Source organism: Phocoena phocoena, chromosome 11 (assembly GCF_963924675.1).
Source record: "Phocoena phocoena chromosome 11, mPhoPho1.1, whole genome shotgun sequence".
Lineage (NCBI taxonomy): Eukaryota > Metazoa > Chordata > Mammalia > Artiodactyla > Phocoenidae > Phocoena > Phocoena phocoena.
In genome coordinates, this window is record NC_089229.1 from 95,886,822 (window position 1) to 95,903,081 (window position 16,260).

Below are 16,260 nucleotides of genomic sequence, written 5' to 3' on the forward strand. Positions count from 1 at the left end.
GTCAGACACGAGAGTATCAAAATGTCTCTTTATTGGAAAAACGAACAACTGTTCCTAACACTCCAGGCCGCCGCCTCCGCAGCCAGTTCCTCAAGCATCCCCTGGCCCATCCAGGCCTGGTTCCCACCAGGCCTACCCGAGGGCTGCTCCCGCGCAGTCACCGCTGCCCAGGTGCCCGTCACAGAGTCTGGGAGGAGGGCTGTGATGAATTCCTAGGTCTGGGGCAAGAGAAAGCGTCCTCTGTCTCCGGAAGAGGGGGTGTGGGCCCCCCCAACTGGGAGTCTCCTCATTCTTGGAGCCAGCATCTTTGGTCTCCTGGAGGAAGAGGACAGCAGCCAATCCTCTGGGCCCCCTGCACTCCCACTGCTGCCTCTGCCCCATCTGAAGTGCCAGCTGCCACACTTCCCTGGTCTCAGAGCCTCAGTCTCTTCCTGCCTCCTTCTGCCCTCCTTTCTTCCTTCTGTCCTGTTATTCTTAGCTTTGCTCTTTAGTGCAGGATCCTCCTCTCCTGCCTTCTCTAGGCCCAGCTGCCATCCTCATACACCACGGCCCCCAACCCCGCCCCCCCCCCATGCCCCAGACCCAGCATTTCCCATCAGGTGTGGCTGCCCAGCCCACAGCCACCTCTCTGCCTGCCGCCCCATTCATACTGCTTACTCCTCAGGCCTCCTGATGTATCTCCTAAGCCTCTCTCAGCTCCTCCCAGGCTCTTCTGGTTCTTTCTCCTCACCTGTGACTCCTAACCCAGGTCTCCCCAAGGGTTCTCCTTGCCTCTGCCTCCCTCCCCCACCTCCTCCTACAGCAACTTCCCTTCCCATCCGCCAGGCCCTTGGCCTCCTCTTCTGGCCTCCCTGCCCCCCTTCCTTACTGTCCTTGGAGGCTAGGGGAACTGCTAGATCGATGACTGGTCCAGTTCCAATTCGGGCTCGGGCTCGGCCTCCTCCTTCGCCCTCTGCCGGATCTCATCAGCCTCAGCCCTCTCCTCCTCCTCGTAGAAGTCCTTGTCCAGGCGCTCGAGATGCACCATCTGCACCAGGGCCTCCCGGCGGTAGTCGTTCTCGTCCGTACACGGGTTGTCCAGCAGCACCAAGGCTCGCAGCTTGGGCAGGTTCTGCAGCTTGGCGAGCTCCCCCAGGTCAGCCACCATGTTGCCCCTGCCGGTGCGGTGGGGAGGTGTTCACGAGAGAACGATGGGCTTCGGAGGCCAGCTACCAGGTATGGGCCCTCAGGGGGAGTCTCCCACTGGGCTCCGGTTTCTCTAGAAACATGGCCTCTGTGGACTGGCCTGCCACGCACTGCCAGATTTGCTGCAGAGACGCTGTGTAACCCTACTCCTGTCCTGTTCTGCCCTTCAGGGAATCCCTAGGTGCCACTGTCTATTCTGTAATGTGTCATATTTATCTTTTTGGAGCAGCAGAGCTAGGTATCAGCCCTGTCTTGTAGTTGGGGAGTAGGGGGGAATCTCCTTTGTAGGGACAGATTTCTGTGTCATCACACCTAACCAAAGGTTAGAAGGTAGGACCCGAGCCAGTGGAGACGGAAACGGGCTCTAGGGTCATGGAGATGGTGCTGTCTCGGTGCTCCCACAGGAAGGAGCCTGGAGCTGGGGATGGGTCGGGGCCTCCCAGCCTGAAGAATAAGCTTCCTCCCCTGATGTACCTCATTGTAGGATGCTGTGTATTGTTTTCATGCTCTTGCCTCACGCCTCAGGGGCTGGACTGTCCTTGCTTGCAGGCCTTTGGCCCCAGGGGCACCTCCCAGTCACTGAGACAACCCCTCTGCCCCACACTTACTTCTAAACATCCCTGGTAAATAGCCACTGAGGAAGGTCCATTATCCCTGTCTAGACCATTAACAGGAAAACAATACCCCATGTACCCTACCAGACCAAGGGGGCACAGCTAATTAGCAAGAGATCGCTCCAGCAGTCAAAGCAGGACTTTGGGCTTCAAGGTACAACCACCACTCCCTACATGGAGACTCTTTTTCCACTGCCAGAATCGAGGATCTGTCTTTGTTGACGAAAGAGGCAATTTCCTTACATCTTTGCTTAAAGATACACACATAAAATCCTCCATCCGACAAGAGTTGCTGCAAGAAAATCGCCCCTGATCCTCAGTGCCTTTCCATCTAGAGATTTTCTTTTAAATACTCTTCTCACCTCAGATCTGAGCACGGGGACTTACCTGGTGGCGCAGTGGTTAAGAATCCATCTGCCAATTCAGGGGACACGGGTTCGAGCCCCGGTCCGGGAAGATCCCACATGCCGCGGAGCAACTAAGCCCGTGCGCCACAACTACTGAGCCTGCGTCCTAGAGCCCGCGAGCCACAACTACTGAGCCCGCGTGCCACAACTACTGAAGCCAGCGTGCCTAGAGCCTGTGCTCCGCAACAAGAGAAGCCACCGCAATGAGAAACCCGTGCACCGCAATGAAGAGTAGCCCCCGCTCGCTGCAACTAGAGAAAGCCCGGGCAGCAACGAAGACCCAACGCAGCCAAAAATAAATAAATTTATGGAAAACAAAAACAAATCTGAGCATGTCTTGTGTTTTATAGCAGTATGGGGCCATCCCTTACAGGTGGGGCTCAGGAGAAGAGAGGCAGGAAACTGGAAGGGGAATTGGGGCCCAGGAGATGGAGAAGGGCAGTGGAAACTTATATGGGATGGAGCCAGACTGTGAGTCCCTGAGAACAGGGACCATCTCTGATTCCTTCAGATGGTTCCCGAAACACAGCACAAGGCCTGGCACATAGTACGTTCTCAATATGTGGGTTGAATGCATAGGATTCAGGGGTCTCAGGCTACAAAGGTCTCAGTGCTGTAATTAGGACTGATGCAGAAGAAAGTAAGGACAGGAGGGGGGAGGATGAGGACAGAGGATGAGGTGAGAATCTGGGGGTGGTCTAGAACTGGGGGATTGGGACCAGGGAGAAACATAGGGTCAAAGGTGGCTCCTGGTCAAGGGTAAAGGCACGGTGGGCCTGGAGGGGGTTCCTACCTTAGGTTGAGGTACTGCAGTGATTTCATTTCCTTGGAGAAGCCACTCAGAGTTTCAATCTGGTTGTCTCGAAGATGCAAGGTAGTGAGATTGCTTAGGTTTTCCAAGCCTTCCACCTTCTTCAACAGGTTCTGGGCCTAGACCCCAGGATACAGTAGGTCGATTGGGAGAGGGGTGCAGGGAGAGGGAAGGAAATCAGAAAGAGATGCAGCAAAAGGGCAAATCTAAGAGGTAGAGAGGGTACAGGAGGGGAGTGGAGGTGGGTAGAGACCCGCGTAGAGAGTAAAGAATCCAGAAGAAGCTGCCAACCCAGAGACAGCTCAGCAGTGACTCCTACTGCCCATCCCAGCACAGCCACCTCTGATTAAGGAGGAGATGCTTCAGCCCACCGCCCGGGGCCAAGAGCCTCACTGCTCCACTGAGGAGAAATGGCTTCAGCTCCATCCTGGAATGAGGCAACTCAAGAGTCTAAAAGCCTAGACACATAAGTGGCTTCCTTGGCCTGATCTGAACCTCAGTTATGCACAAGGTGCTGCTACCTGTATCAAAGCAAACTGTCTCTATATTATCCACACCTTGTGTATTATCAGCCCTGCTAGGTGCCAAGCACCTTGTCTGTTTTGACTCTGAATCCACACAACATCTGGCAGCAAGCAAGCACTCAGGAAATGACGCCAATGATGACGATGATGAAGTTAGTAGGTGAGTCTACTAGAACCAGGCATCCTGGCCCCCCGGACAGTGCCCCCTTCCCAGCACCAACCACCCTCGGACCCAGTGAGCTACCAGGAAGAGGTTCTTCAGCTTAGGAAGGTTGATTCCCAGGGTGCTGTTCAGCTGGTTCCCCCGAAGCTCCAGTGTGTGCAGGCTGATCAGCTTTTGGGGGTCCAGACCTGTCACCATGTGGATGTGGTTCCCTGAGAAGGAGGGTGTCAAGAGTTCAAAGGGCCACTTCAAATGTGCAGTAGTAGAGCCTGAATTTGGGGAGCCTCTGCATCACCTTCTCTAATGCCAGGTGATACGAGGAGGGACAGCTCCAGACTTAAGAGCTGCGGAGCCCTGGACAGTGGTCTGGCAGTCCGAGGGCCCGATGGATGTGCCCACCTAAGTCTTTGAGGAGTGAATGAAGGGTGCCCAGCAATCTATATGGCTAACTCCCTCTCCTCCTTCAAGTCTTTGCTCAAATGTCGACTTCCCAACGACACTTGTCCTAACAAACCTGTTTGAAATCGCCACCCCTGCTCCCCCCCTTTTCCTTTACCCTGATTTTTTAAATAGCACTTATCTCCTTTTAACATGCTTTATAAATTTACTTATTTTTTAAAATTTTATTTATTTATTTTTGGCCGTGTTGGGTCTTTTGTTACTGCGCACAGGCTTTCTCTAGTTGCAGTGAGCGGGCTTCTCACTGCGGTGGCTTCTCTTGTTGCGGATCACAGGCTCTAGGTGCGCGGGCATCAGTAGTTGCGGCACACGGGCTCAGTAGTTGTGGCTCACGGGCTTAGCTGCTCCGCAGGATGTGGGATCTTCCTGGACCAGGGCTCGAACCTGTGTCCCCTGCATTGGCAGGCGGATTCTTAACCACTGCGCCACCAGGGAAGTCCCTAAATTTACTTATATATTGTGATCATTGGGACTTCCCTGGTGGTCCAGTGGCTAAGACTCCGTGCTTCCACTGCAGGCGATACGGGTTTGATCCCTACTTGGGGAACTAAGATCCCGCATGCCACGCAGTGCAGCCAAAAATTAAAAATAAAATACTGATCACTGATAATTGCCTGCCTCCCTTGACTACAACATAAGCTACAGGAGAATAAGGATTTTCTTTGTTTTGTTCACTGCTACATCTCCAGCACACAGAACTGTCATTGTGAACCATCGTGAATGAGTGAATGAATGAATGCAGATTGCTGTGTGGCACAGCCAAGGACCACACTGCCCACTTCTGTCGGCCCCAGGCGAGGAAGGAATCTTGTGAGGCCCATCCTAAGGCCCCACCTTTGAGATCCAGGCTGGCCAGACGAGGATGAGAGATGCCCTCAGTGTCGGTGATCTGGTTATAGGCAAAGCTGGCGATCTGCAGGTAGGGCAGTTCGTTCAACCGGGCACTCTGCAGCCGGTTGCCGTCAGCCTTGAGCCAGAGCAGGTGGGTGAGGTAATTGAGTGGGGACAAGTCCGTCAAGTGGTTTCTGGAAACATCCACATAGCGCAGATGGATGTAGGAACGCAGCAAGTGGATGTCTGTCAGATCCCTAGGAGACGGTAGAGGCCAGGGTCAGGGTTAAGAATCCAGCAAGGACTGTCAGAGGTACTAAAGCAGAGGGCAGTATGAAGATGGCTTAGAGTGGAGAGGAGAGTGGCTGACAGAAGGGAGGGCTGGGGAGGGGGAAGAGAAGGTAGGTGGGTTCTCAACGGTGGGCAGGGACCTTGTGTCTGTGAAGGGCCGAGAAGCGACACTCTGAAAGACTTGTGAGGTAGTCCAACAGGAATCCCCACCCCCATCCCATACCCTCACAGCCTTGCCCAGGCCAGCTCTGACACAGGGAGTCACAGCGTCCTGAAAAGTAGACTCTATCCTTCCCTCCTCGCTGGTCCAGGATGCCAGAGATCCAACCTCAGCCGAAACACCCAGGATGGAGGCTGAGAAAGGACACTGGGTCCCACATCCTCAGACCTCTTCTGATCCCCCATGAACACACCTGTCTTTAACCTCCAGCTTGACGTAAGCATGGGCCAGTCCATTACCCGTCTTGCAGAGCGCAGAAAGCCCTTCCTTCATCACGTCCTCTGTGAGGGGCGTGGACATCCACTGCAGGAGGAAGCGGACTCAGGCATCCCTTTCACCCCAGCCCTTAATCCCGGCCCCTCTGTTTCCAAGCTCTCACTTCCTCAGAGCCTTCTCCCTCTTTCCTGTAGTCCTCCCACTCCTCTGTCTCCTTCTTGTCGTCTTCCCTTTCCAGACCATCCAGGTCTGGCTCAAAGTCTTCCAGATCATCTTCAGCTGACATTTTTCTTCCCTGCTGAAGGCTCTGGAGTCAAATCCAGCTAGGTCCCGGCCCTGAGAAAGAAGGTCTCCTCAGCGTCTGCCAACGCTCCCTCCCTCACCTCCATGAATGGGTACCCCTCTCATCACCCTATCACCCCAGACCTCCTGCCAGCGATGCTTCTTTCCTCATCCCTGTGAACATCTCATTTTGACTCCCAACCTCCACTTCATACTTTCCACCAAGGACCCCTCTGACTTGGATGCCTTCCCAGACCCCCAAGACATTTCCTGCCCTTCTCAGGGGCTCCAACTCCTCCAGCAGCTCGGTGTCCAGCTTCCTGGACTTCCCTCTCTTTAGTTCTCCCCACTTCTGCCTTAAGCCACGTTCTCCTCCAAACCTCCCTACTGCCCCCTCCCATCCCCTTCCATCTCTATAACCCCTGCTCTACTCCTTTCTTCTAACTCTCCCACGCCGCGTAGACCCATTTCCCTGTCCCCTCTGGGACACCAGCCTGACACGCAGCCTCCAACCCTCCCACTCAATCAATCCTCCTTTGCAAAGGGGCGCAGACCCTGGTTCTGCTCAACTAGAAGCTCTACTGGAGAGGTCTTGGCCCCAGAGGGAAGGACTGTTTGGTAGAGGGCAAGGGAGAAGGAGTTGTGTACTGCTGTTATGGCAACGGGGGGGGCCGGGCACTCGCCTTCCGCAGCCGGCAGCCGTTGAGAGAAGAGATGCGAGTAACCGAACTGAAAATCCGCCGCGAAGCAAGTGGACCGGTAGTTGCCTGGTTACGAGCCCAATTTCCCAGTCCTAGGAACCCGGATGAGGGGCGGTAATTGGCCCGCTGAAAAAGCCAGTGGGCGCGGCTTAGTAGAGCTGAGGGGCGGGACAGGGGCCGGCTAGCCATTGCATCATGCGAGACCTTAAAGGAACCGGACAACCTCAATGCAGAAGTACTGTGAATTCAAAAGAAACTCGTTCCCTGAAGCAAAAGGTGGGGAAGAAGGGCAAGAAATACCAAGTGGTGGGTGGCGCAGTGGTTAAAAATCCACCTGACAATGCGGGGGGCACGGGTTCGAGCCCTGGTCCAGGGAAATTCCACGTGCCGCGGAGCAACTAAGTCCGTGTACCACAACTACTGAGCCTGCCCTCTAGACCCCGCGAGCCACAACTACTGAAACCTAAGTACCACAACTACTGAAGCCTGCGCGCCTAGAGTCAGTGCTCCCAACAAGAGAAGCCACCGCAATGAGAAGCCCGCGCACCCAACAAGAGTAGCCCCCTCTCACCACAGCTAGAGAAAGCCCATGCGGAGCAACGAAGACCCAATGCAGCCAAAATAAGTAAATAAATAAACTTATAAAAAAAAAAAGAGGGTCTTCCCTGGTGGCGCAGTGGTGGGGAATCTGCGTGCTATAATGCAGGGGACATGGTGTTCGAGCCCTGGTCTGGGAAGATCCCACATGCCACGGAGCAACTAGGCCCGTGAGCCACAACTACTGAGCCTGCACATCTGGAGCTCTGCAACAAGAGAGGCCACGACAGTGAGAGGCCCGCACACTGTGATGAAGAGTGGCCCCCACTTGCCACAACTAGAGAAAGCCCTGGCACAGAAACAAAGACCCAACACAGCAAAAGTAAATAAAATAAATTAAGACCTCATGATGGGACAAGCAGAGTCTCAGGGACTATAAAGAAAAAAAAAAAAAAAGAAAGGAAAGAAATACCTACCAAGTGGTATTTGGTCTGGTTCCCCCACCAATAATTACTGGTCCCACCCAATAATTATTTTCAGGTAGACCTCTGGCAGGTGGCTTCCTGGAGTGGAAGGAGCCCAGGCCCGATGTATCTTAAGACCTGGATTGTTGGGAATCCCCTGGCTGTCCAGTGGTTAGGACTCAGCGCTTTCACTGCTGTGGCCTGGGTTCGATCCCTGGTCAGGAAACTAAGATCCCACAAGCTGCACAGCGAAGCCAAAAAAAAAAAAAAAAAAGCCTGTTTTGGAGTCTTGACAGATCTGTAATGCGCTAGCAAGTTACCTAAGACCCCACTTTCTCATCTATAAAATAAGTTTAACTATACCAGCTGACAGGGATGGAGTAAGAGTGTGATGTATGCTGAAGCACTGTGTCGATTGCTAAACCCAGCTTGGGACCATTTCCATCCTCATCTTTTGATGCAAACCTTCTGTGGGATATAAAGGGAGAAAGTCCAGCAGGAGCCCACTAAAATAATCCTCATCCGGCACTGTCATATAAATAATCAACAAGAATTGGTACAGGCACTCAAGCCTGTGTGACTTGTTGAAGGAGATGGAAAAGAGAGGTTGAGATGCAACAAATATTTCTGGAGGGACATTGTGCCAGATATTTCTGCCAGACATTGTGCGAGATGCCTTTGTAAGTGCTATTGAATCTCCACATCAGTCCTGTGGGATAGATATTTGGGAGAAGAGGAAATTAAGGTTTAGCGAAGCTAATATTCCTGCATAGGGGAAGGGGGATATTACCAATCCTGTAGAATCTAATGTAAATAAAACAATTAGGTCACAAGGTAACATGTCATGTGATTAATTGTTAACGTGTGCGTTACAGACTATACCACAGGAAAAGTGGTCTGATGACAGATGTGTTGAGTTGAAAATCGGGAAATACTACCTCCTGCCTTGTCTGGCTTGGCTAATATAGTTCACAGACAAATCTGTTCACTTGGTATCATGGAACTAGCTGGGGTTTTAAAGTCAGAGAGAGCAGGTTCCAAACGCACTCCACCACTTAATAGCTGCGTGTTCCTCAGCAGGTTATATCATTTTACTGAGGTTTCATTCTCACATTTTTGAAATGGGGATAAACATGTTCACCTCAAAAGACTGCTGGACAGTTAAAAGAGTGTGAGTTACCGCCTTCACTTAGTTGACCCTCGTAAACATCTCCCACCCACCCTTGCCTGTTTCCTCCGTCCTGGGGTTGTTGTTAGGAATAAAAAAGGGTAAATAGGGGACTTCCCTGGTGGCGCAGTGGTTAAGAATACGCCTGCCAATGCAGGGACACGGGTTCGAGCCCTGGTTCAGGAAGATCCCACATGCCATGGAGCAACTAAGCCCATGCACCACAACTACTGAGCCTGCGAGCTACAACTACTGAATTCCACGTGCCTAGAGCCCGTGCTCTGGAACAAGAGAAGCCACCGCAACGAGAAGCCCGTGTACCGCATCACAGAGTAGCCCCCGCTCGCCGCAACTAGAGAAAGCCTGTGCGCAGCAACAAAGACCCAACGCAGCCAAAAATAAATAAATTAATTAATTAATGGGGGAAAAAAAGAGTAGATAGGAAAGCTCTCTGAAGGACTAGAAGTGCTTTGCAAAGGAGTTATCACATTCCTGGAGTGCGGAGAAGGGGAACATCCAGGTGGTTTGATGTAGTCGGAGGGAAAGGATGTGATTTTCTTCCTTGGTGCAGAGGAAAGAGAGGGATCATTTAGCATGCTTTTGTTAAGCACTTACTCTCTGCCCGGCTGGACTGGCTGGGCGCTCAAGGACAGTAAAACACAGTCCCTGTCTTCAGGGGGCTTACAGTCCAGGGATAGGGTTAGTGGACAAGTAATTCAATATAATGAGAAATATGTTATAATAATGAAACCCAGCACTTACAGGGCTTTTACGAAGTGCCAGGGGATAATTTTATAATACACATGTGCACATAATATCACATATTCAGGGCAGAGACTCTAGACAGAGGAGGCGCCGGTGTTAAGTCCTAGAGGAGAAAGAGCTCAGTGTCAGTGGAAGGAAGGCAGGGGTTCTGCTGGCTGGAGCGGAGGTGCACTCAGGGGAATGAGGGAGGAGCAACGGACGGTTGGACTTTATCCCAAAAGCTGTAAGGAGCCGCTGGAGGTTTTATTTTGTTTTGTTGACAAGGACTGAATCGATGCCGTGTAATGAGAGCTAGAAACTCCACGTCCTTCTCAGTGACATCCTTCCCCCAGTGCCTGGTCTAGAGAACATCTCCTTCGATTACAAAAATACTATTTAATTAAAATAAAAATGCAAATAATAGAGATGTGTATATAGAGGAACATAAAAGTCCATGATCTCCCTCAGCACCACTCTCATTAATATATAGATTTTTAAAAGATAAAAATGGTATCAGTCATACATACATCTGGATTCTTTTCATTTAACAGTATGTCTTAGACATCTTTCATATTACTAAACATTTATCTACCACTTTGTTTATAGTTTTCTAAGTCTTCCATTATATAGCTATATGGTAATTTTTTAACTGTATTCTGTTGAGGTGTATTAACTTTAAAGAAAATTATCAACATTATAAACAATCCTGCAATAGAAATCCTCATAGATATATCTTTGCTCTTCGGTGTGAGTACTCTGTAACAGTACTTCTCAAATTTTATTGTGCATAGGAATTGCCTGAGGAGCTCATTAAAATGTAGATTCCGACCCCTTAAAGTGACACCAATGCTGCTGGTCCATGGACCGCATTTTGAGTAACATGGCTCTGTGGAATCCATTCTTAGGAGGTGCAGTTTCTGGTTCAAAGTGTATGTACTTATCTTTACCAGTCTTAATAGATTGAAAAATAGATATGTCGATATTATTTTTTTCAGGGAGGTTAGTTTATTATGGCGTTTTTAAAGTTATAATTAACATGCAATATTATATTAGTTTCAGGTATACAACATAGTGATTTGATGTTTTTATGCATTATGAAATGATGACTCCAATAAGACGAGTTACCATCTGTCAGCATACAAAGTTGTACAATATTGACTATATTCCCTATGTGTACATTATATCCTCATGATTTATTTTATAGCTGGAAGTTTGTACCTCTCAATCCCCTTCATCTGTTTTATCCATCCCTCCATCCCCTGCCCCTCTGGCAACCACCAGTTTTTTCTCTGTATCTATGAGTCAGCTTCTGTTTTGTTTCTTCATTTTTTTGGTTTTTAGATTCCACATAAAATTGAAATCATGTGGTATTGTTTTTCTCTGTCTGACTTATTTTACTTAACGTAATATCCTCTAAGTCCATCCATGTTGCCGCAAATGGAAGGTTTCGTTCTTTTTTATGGCCAAGTAATATTCCACCACCCACCCCCACCACCCCCCCACACACACCTTCTTTATCCATTCATCTATGGATGGACACTTAGTTTACTTCCATATCTAGCTATTGTAAATAGTGTTGCAATGAACACAAGGGTGCACATATCGTTTGAATTAGTACTTTCGTTTTCTTCAGATAAATACCTAGAAGTGGAATTGCTGAATCATATGGTAGTTCTCTTTTTAATTTTTTTGAGGAATCTCCATACTGTTCTCCATAGTGGCTGCACAAATTTACATTCCCACCAACAGTGCGTGAGGATTCCCTTTTCTCCACATCCTCACCAACATTTGTTTTTCTTGTCTTTTTAATAATAGCCATTATCAAATAACCACAAAATTATTTTAATTTGCCTTTTTTTTTTTTTTTTTTTTTTTTTTTTTTTGCGGTACACAGACCTCTCACCGCTGTGGCTTCGCCCGTTGCGGAGCACAGGCTCCGGACGCACAGGCTCAGCGGCCATGGCTCACGGGCCCAGCCGCTCCGCGGCACGTGGGATCTTCCCGTACCGGGGCACGAACCCGTGTCCCCTGCATCGGCAGGCGGACTCTCAACCACTGCGCCACCAGGGAAGCCCTAATTTGCCTTTTTGATTGTTGGTGAGGTTTTTTTTTAATATGTCTATGTATTTGTATTTATTTTACAAAATGTCTTTTCATGTCCTTTTTCATGTTCCTGCTAAGTCATGAATTTTTAAAATTGATTCGTAGGAGCTTTATATGATCTGAATACTAACTGTGGTGGAAACGGCCAGTTTCTTACCTGATATTCATTCTTCCCGTCTTTCTCACTAACAGAACTGTCTTTAAACAGTTTATATAAATGAAGTTATACAACATGCGGTCCTCTGCGTCTGGCTTCTTTCACTTAGCATTATGTTTTCAAAGTTCATCTGTGTTGTAGCATGTAACAGTACCTCATCCCTCCTGATTGCTGAACAGTATTCCATCGTATGGCTTATACCACATTTTATTTCTTCATTCGTCAGTTGAGAGACATTTGGTTCTTTCCAGTTTTTGGCTATTACGAATAATGCTACTATGAATTTGTTCATGTACAAATTTTTGTGTGGCCGAATATTCCCATCTCCCTCGGTTATATACCCGAATAGTATCGATAAAAAAATAATACTTTTAGTATCAAGATATTGAATTCTATACAGTAATGAATGGATTCCAAAGGAGGATATGATTCTTTGCCATGTGGAGATTCCATTCTAAAATATTTACAGTTTCAACATATTCCTTTATTCAACTATGAATATTGAGTGCTTACTAGGTACCAGGCACTTTGCTAGGAGCCTGAAATAAAATGTTACAAATAGAACCAGACCTCATATATTTCAACTAGTTTATTGGCAATTTTTTCCTTACAAGTGGAATTGTAAGTGGGTCGTATGGTAGCTCTATATTTATCCTTTGAGAAGCTACCAAACTGTGTTCCAAAGGGCTGCCCCACATCACATTTCCACCGGCAGTGTCTGAGGGCTCTAATTTCTCCATATCCTGGCCAACATTTGCTATTACCTGTTTTTGATTATAGCTGTCCTCGTGGATATGAAGCGGTATTTCACTGTGGTTTGTTTTTTTTTTTTTTTTTTTGCGGTACGCGGGCCTCTCACTGTTGGGGCCTCTCCCGTTGCGGAGCACAGGCTCCGGATGCGCAGGCTCAGCAGCCATGGCTCACGGGCCCATCCGCTCCGGAGCATGTGGGATCTTCCCGGACCGGGGCACGAACCCATGTCGCCTGCATCGGCAGGCGGACTCTCAACCACTGCGCCACCAGGGAAGCCCTTCACTGTGGTTTTGATTTGCATTTCCCCGATGGCTAAAGATGTTAAGCCTCTCTTTTGTTTTCATTGGCCATTTGTATACCTTCTTTGAGGAACTGTCTGTTTAAACTCTTTGCTTACTTTTTAATTGAATTTTTTTGTCTTCTCATTCTTGAGCTAACAGAACTTTTATATTATTGGGGCAACACTGTGCCCAGCTTTAAAATATATATATATTTCTCAACTTCCATGCACTGCTGATACGTCAGTTAGTGAAACTTCTAGAATGTCCCTTTTTCCTCCTCCCCTTTCTCTTACTTCCTCTGTAAAGTAGAAGTGTGATGGCAGGAGTTCCAGCAACCACATGGGGCTGTGAGATACCCCAGAGAATATGAGCCACATGCTAAAATGCCGGAACATAAGTAGAAAGCCGCCTATGATACAGAAAATATCATGAAGCTATCATATCACCGCTGAACTGCCTGTCTCCAGACTTATTTTATATAAAGAGAAAAACTGGTTAAGCCTCTGGGTTTGGGGGATCTATGTTGTAGCCAAATGCAATTCTTAGTTGATTATAACAAATTATCTCAAAACTTAGTAGCTTAAAACATTTATTATCTCAGTTTCTGTAAATCAGGAATCTAAAAGTATCTTAGCTTGGGCTACAGTTATCTGATGGACTGACTGGGCCTGGAGATGGTTCAGTGACATGGCTGTTAGCAGGACTGTTCCCTGCCATTTGGGCTTCTCCACAGGACTGCTTGAGTGTCCTCACAATTAGGCAGCTGGCTTCCCCCAGGAGAGAAGGAGACCACGGTGGAAGCCACTGTGCCTTTTAGTCACACAGATCACTTCCACTTTATTCTATTTTTAGCAGCTAGTCACTAAGTGCAGCCCACACTTAAGTAGAGGGAAAATAGGCTCCACCTCTTGAAGAGAAGAGTATCAAAGAATTCGTGGGCGTGGGTTTTTTCGTTGTTTGTTTTGGTTTGTTTGGTTTTTTTTTTGGCCGCACGAAGCGCAGCCTGCGGAAACTTCGTTGCCCGACCAGGGATCAAACCCAGGCCCCTGGCAGTGGAAACGTGGAGTACTAACCACTGGACCGCCAGGGAATTCCTGGTGGGCATGTATGAAAACCACCACACATATACATTAACTTTTTTTTTTTTTTGTATTTTAAAATGTTTATTTTTTTACATTGAACACTTCAGGAAATAAAATTCAAAATGCAATCCCTGGATTCAATAATTATCCTTTATAATTATGCCCAATAAATATTAGAAATGTATGTAGGCACTAAGTCAGCTAACAAAATAAGTAAAATAATTATATAAAGTATAAATCTCAGGACTGGGGGACATGCATGGTCAGTTAAGTCACTTGGCCACTGTAGGTGGTTTTTTAAAAAACATGATTCACATCTGCTTCAATCACGTACACATTCATTGCAAGTGTTTTTTGGGTTTTTTTTTTCCTGGCCGCACTGCATGGGATGTGGGATCTTAGTTCCCTGACCAGGGATCGAACCCACGTCCCCTGCATTGCGAGCACAGAGTCTTAACCACTGGACCACCAGGGAAGTCCTGCAAGTGTTAAATTAGACCATTGATGCTAACAACTTAAAACTATGATCTTAAAAGAAAAATCAGTTTAATACAAAGAAACTCAAGAAGAAAATTTCAGGACCCTTGATCAGAAGTTTTGATGCCTGTCACACTACTCTAGTGTACACAAAGGTTCAAGTAAGGCTGATAAAGAAGAGTTGTTTCCTTTTCCCTTTGAAGACATATCCAAGAAATAGGGGAACTGCACATTCTATAGCAACTAGCCATCTGTCCATACACTGCTAATAAAGGACTCCTCACGTTAGTAACTAACCACATTTTAAAAGCCTTGGCCAATGTTACAAAAACAAAACATTTAGAGTAATATTTACGCATACAAGCATAATTGTTTTTTTGCCTTCTATAAATAATAATCTTTGAAATGCTAAAAGTGAGTTCCAGCTGTTGTTTTTTTCTGGTGTGGGAAGCTGCAGGTGCACCTGGGATGGTCTACTGATCTACCTTCTCAAAATATTCTTTGGAAGCAGTCGGATGGGGCTTGATTGTAGGAGAATCTGGTGTCCAGTTGGCGGGGCAGACTTCTCCATGGGTTTGTAAAAATTGGAATGCCTTCACCAAGCGGAGGGTCTCTTCCACTCTTCGGCCCACTGGGAGATCATTGACACTCAAATGCTTGATGACTCCGTTGGGGTCAATTATGAAGAGACCTAGTAGTGCGAGGCCGGGACCTTCTAACAGCACACCATAGTCTCGGGAAATGTGTTTAGTCAAATCTGACAAGAGCGTGATTTGCATGTGGCCCAAACCGCCATTCTTCCTTGGTGTTTATCCAGGCCAGGTGGGTGAAGTGGGAATCCACTGACACTGCAACGACTTCACAGTTCACATCGTGGAGTTCATTGGCTTTGTCACTGAAAGCAATAATTTCTGTAGGACACACAAAGGTGAAATCCAAAGGATAGAAGAAGAGCACTAAATATTTCCCCTTAAAGTCATCAAGGCTTATTTCTTTGAACTCTCCATTGACAACAGCTGTACCCTTAAAATAGGGCGCATGCTGGGTGACGGCAGGGGCATGGCATGAGGAACTGGTGCTAAAGGCGAATTTTGCTTGAGCAGAGCCAGACCACAGTGCATTTGTCAAGCACGTTCTTCGAGAAGCAGCAGGCCTAAGGGCTGCGGAGGCAGAAATGCCCCAAGGAATGGCACTCACTTGTCGGACAAGCGAAGTCCGGAGCAACCTTCCCACCACGGCCGCCATCTTCAGGGTCTACATTAACTTTTTGTCTTTTATAAATACTGAAAATGTTTTCCTAGTTTGTCTTTTCACTTTGTTTATAGAGTGTTGCCTTAAAGAAATGATTAATCCCACCCTTACCTACTGATTTGAAATGCCATTTTATATATATATATATATATATATATATACATATAAAAACCCTGGACTATTATTTTCCATTGACCTATATATAATATATATAGCTATTTCTGCTCTAGTACCACACTGTCATAACTATTGATTTTTCTATGTATATAATTTATCCTGCTATCTTATTATTCTATTCTAGTAATAGAATAGTCTGTCTATTGGATAGAGAAGTAGAGGAATTCAATACATTTTAAGATGCTAAATTCTTAAAATAGAAAATGTAGAGTAACTACATATATATGAATATATATATATATATATATATATATATATATATATATATGGATGTATAATGATTCATTGACGGTGGAAGAATCTGGGGTAAGGAGCGGGGGTGGAGAGGAAAGTTCAACAGGACTCAGCAACTGGATGGACAT

The 16,260-nt window shown here is 47.4% G+C and overlaps 1 protein-coding gene, 1 non-coding gene and 1 pseudogene across 3 annotated transcripts; all 3 read right to left on the reverse strand.

The window, feature by feature from the left end:
* Positions 1-892: 892 nt before the first annotated feature.
* On the reverse strand, positions 893-6,613 carry LRRC23 (leucine rich repeat containing 23). Of its 2 annotated transcripts, none has more exons than XM_065887673.1 (7): positions 6,517-6,613; positions 5,885-6,057; positions 5,699-5,808; positions 4,998-5,251; positions 3,786-3,916; positions 3,000-3,136; positions 893-1,154 (listed from the first exon to the last, which is right to left on the reverse strand). In XM_065887673.1, exons 2-7 carry the CDS (start codon positions 6,005-6,007, stop codon positions 893-895), a joined length of 1,017 nt encoding a protein of 338 aa, XP_065743745.1. In that variant the 5' UTR covers positions 6,008-6,057; positions 6,517-6,613. The 2 variants fall into 2 exon arrangements, with proteins under 2 accessions (XP_065743745.1, XP_065743744.1); XM_065887672.1 differs by lacking the exon at positions 6,517-6,613 and adding an exon at positions 6,269-6,356.
* Positions 6,614-14,395: 7,782 nt separating this feature from the next.
* On the reverse strand, positions 14,396-14,468 carry TRNAA-CGC (transfer RNA alanine (anticodon CGC)). The gene has a single exon. It is a non-coding gene; the product is annotated as a tRNA-Ala (tRNA).
* A 475-nt stretch (positions 14,469-14,943) lies between these two features.
* Positions 14,944-15,715, reverse strand: LOC136130835 (thioredoxin-dependent peroxide reductase, mitochondrial pseudogene; annotated as a pseudogene).
* Positions 15,716-16,260: the final 545 nt, after the last annotated feature.